Below are 1,705 nucleotides of genomic sequence, written 5' to 3' on the forward strand. Positions count from 1 at the left end.
ATGTTCACATTCCTCATGGCAGCCAGCTGCAAGCAGGAACCTTTCCTGTTGAGCAGGTCAAGTCTGAGCTCAGGATATTGAGCAGAGCTCAGTGGAAAGGGAAGGGAGCGATTCACCAGCCAGCTCAGCTCTGGACCATCCATCTTCTGAACCTCAGTCAGCAGCCAAGGGATGCACGATGGAGCGAGGGCTGAGGTGGGGGTTGGAGCAGAGCAGATCCTCTGAAAGCTGGAGACAGCTGTGAGACTCTGCCACACAAGACCAGCTCTGATCCCTGGAGCTCTACCCAGCGTGGAGATGAGAGTCAGAGCGCTGTCTGCAGACCCACAGCACTGAAAGAACAAGGGGAAAGAAGGGTGAGGTGTTTTGTAAGTACACGCCATGAGCATGGGCTTCCTGTTGTTTAATAAAGTTTCCTGTTGTGAGCTAGAGTATTGACATAATTTCTAGCAGCTGTCATCGTTTCTCAGTAAATGTCTGGCTATTCTCAGCTTTGCTGTGGTTGTGAAGGTGGGACATGAATGATATAATGTGTCAGGCCGTGCTTTAAGTTAGGGCAGGCTGGGTCGAATGGGGTAAAGCCTCCCACCCTGATGGGCAGGGTCTGTTAGTGCTAGTTAGAGCACTCAGACAGCCTGAGACACTGAGTGCTTTGCCTTTTGTGGCATTAAATTCACCCCTGAGCCTGGCAGAGAGAAACTGCGTCTTCATCAACTGCCCTGTGCACTGCCCATGCCCAAGTACATCCTTCTCCAGGGGGAAGCTCCATGCTCTCACCTCTCTGGGTTCCTCTGTGGGCCCAGCTCCTGCCAGTCTCTCAAGACACATCCATCCAAGTCCTGCCCTGACAATGCAGCAAGTCCAGGCACCTCTGTCTAAAGCCAGGGCTCAATTCCACCCAGTTCAAAGGAAACCAACTGGTCAAAGCCCTGCATGTGCCCTGACACTGCACCCTCCACCTTCAGCTCTCGAAGCACCCACTAGAGATGGGTCAGGATTGTCCCACTGTCTAGGTCACAGACAGGGAAACAGAGGCACAAAGCTGCTGCTTCTTGCCTGGCATTGCAGAAGGTGCAAGGGGCTGCACTGAGAGCAGAACCCAGGAGTCCTGACATGACTGTAACGTTGATGTCTGTCATTGACCTGTTCCCTGCATCCGCAAAACTTGACTGGAGAGAAAGTCTTGAAATGTGCTGTTCCTAATCGCGGCTGGTGAATTTGCCTTGTGACTCACCTGTCACGACTGGCCCGAGGCTCTTGGTGCAAAAAGCAGCTAGCAGTTCTCTCCAGCTGCTTGTCTGAGGCCCAGCACAGAGTAGGTGGTGGGGAGGGCTTGTTGTGCAAAATAAGTGAGACTTCTACCTATCAAAATGGAAAAAGGGAAGTTACAACATCAACCACATTCTGTGCAGGATGGACCCCACCCAAAGCTGCAAAGAGGCATATAGAAAAGAAAGACAGAGCACCTTTTAACTCAGGATCACAGCAGAAGCTGTGCCCTGCTTTCTGCTTTCACCCATGTTCTCACTCCACGCTGGCACAAAGCCATGGAGAGGTTCCCAGGTTGAGAGCAAAGAGCGGTGAATTCTTCCATCAGCAGGGCAAGTGTGGAGTTGTCCTGGGAGTCCCTCCACTGCTTGATGAATGGAGAGATCCCAGCCTGGATGGCAGCAGAGACAAGTGGAAAATGCAAAGGCTGTTCCCA

General features: G+C 52.2%; 1 protein-coding gene across 1 annotated transcript in view; it reads right to left on the reverse strand.

Annotated features, from left to right (window-relative positions):
* The window catches only part of S1PR4 (sphingosine-1-phosphate receptor 4), a 1,213-nt gene extending 1,070 nt beyond the window's left edge, over positions 1-143 (reverse strand). The window contains 2 exon segments of the mRNA XM_010164202.1: positions 1-2; positions 4-143. The exon segment at positions 1-2 is cut by the window's left edge and continues 1,070 nt beyond it. Coding sequence (XP_010162504.1) covers positions 1-2; positions 4-143 — 142 coding nt within the window.
* Between the last annotated feature and the right edge of the window lie 1,562 nt (positions 144-1,705).

This window comes from Antrostomus carolinensis, unplaced genomic scaffold (assembly GCF_000700745.2).
Source record: "Antrostomus carolinensis isolate BGI_N321 unplaced genomic scaffold, ASM70074v2 scaffold33983, whole genome shotgun sequence".
Taxonomy (NCBI): Eukaryota; Metazoa; Chordata; class Aves; order Caprimulgiformes; family Caprimulgidae; genus Antrostomus; species Antrostomus carolinensis.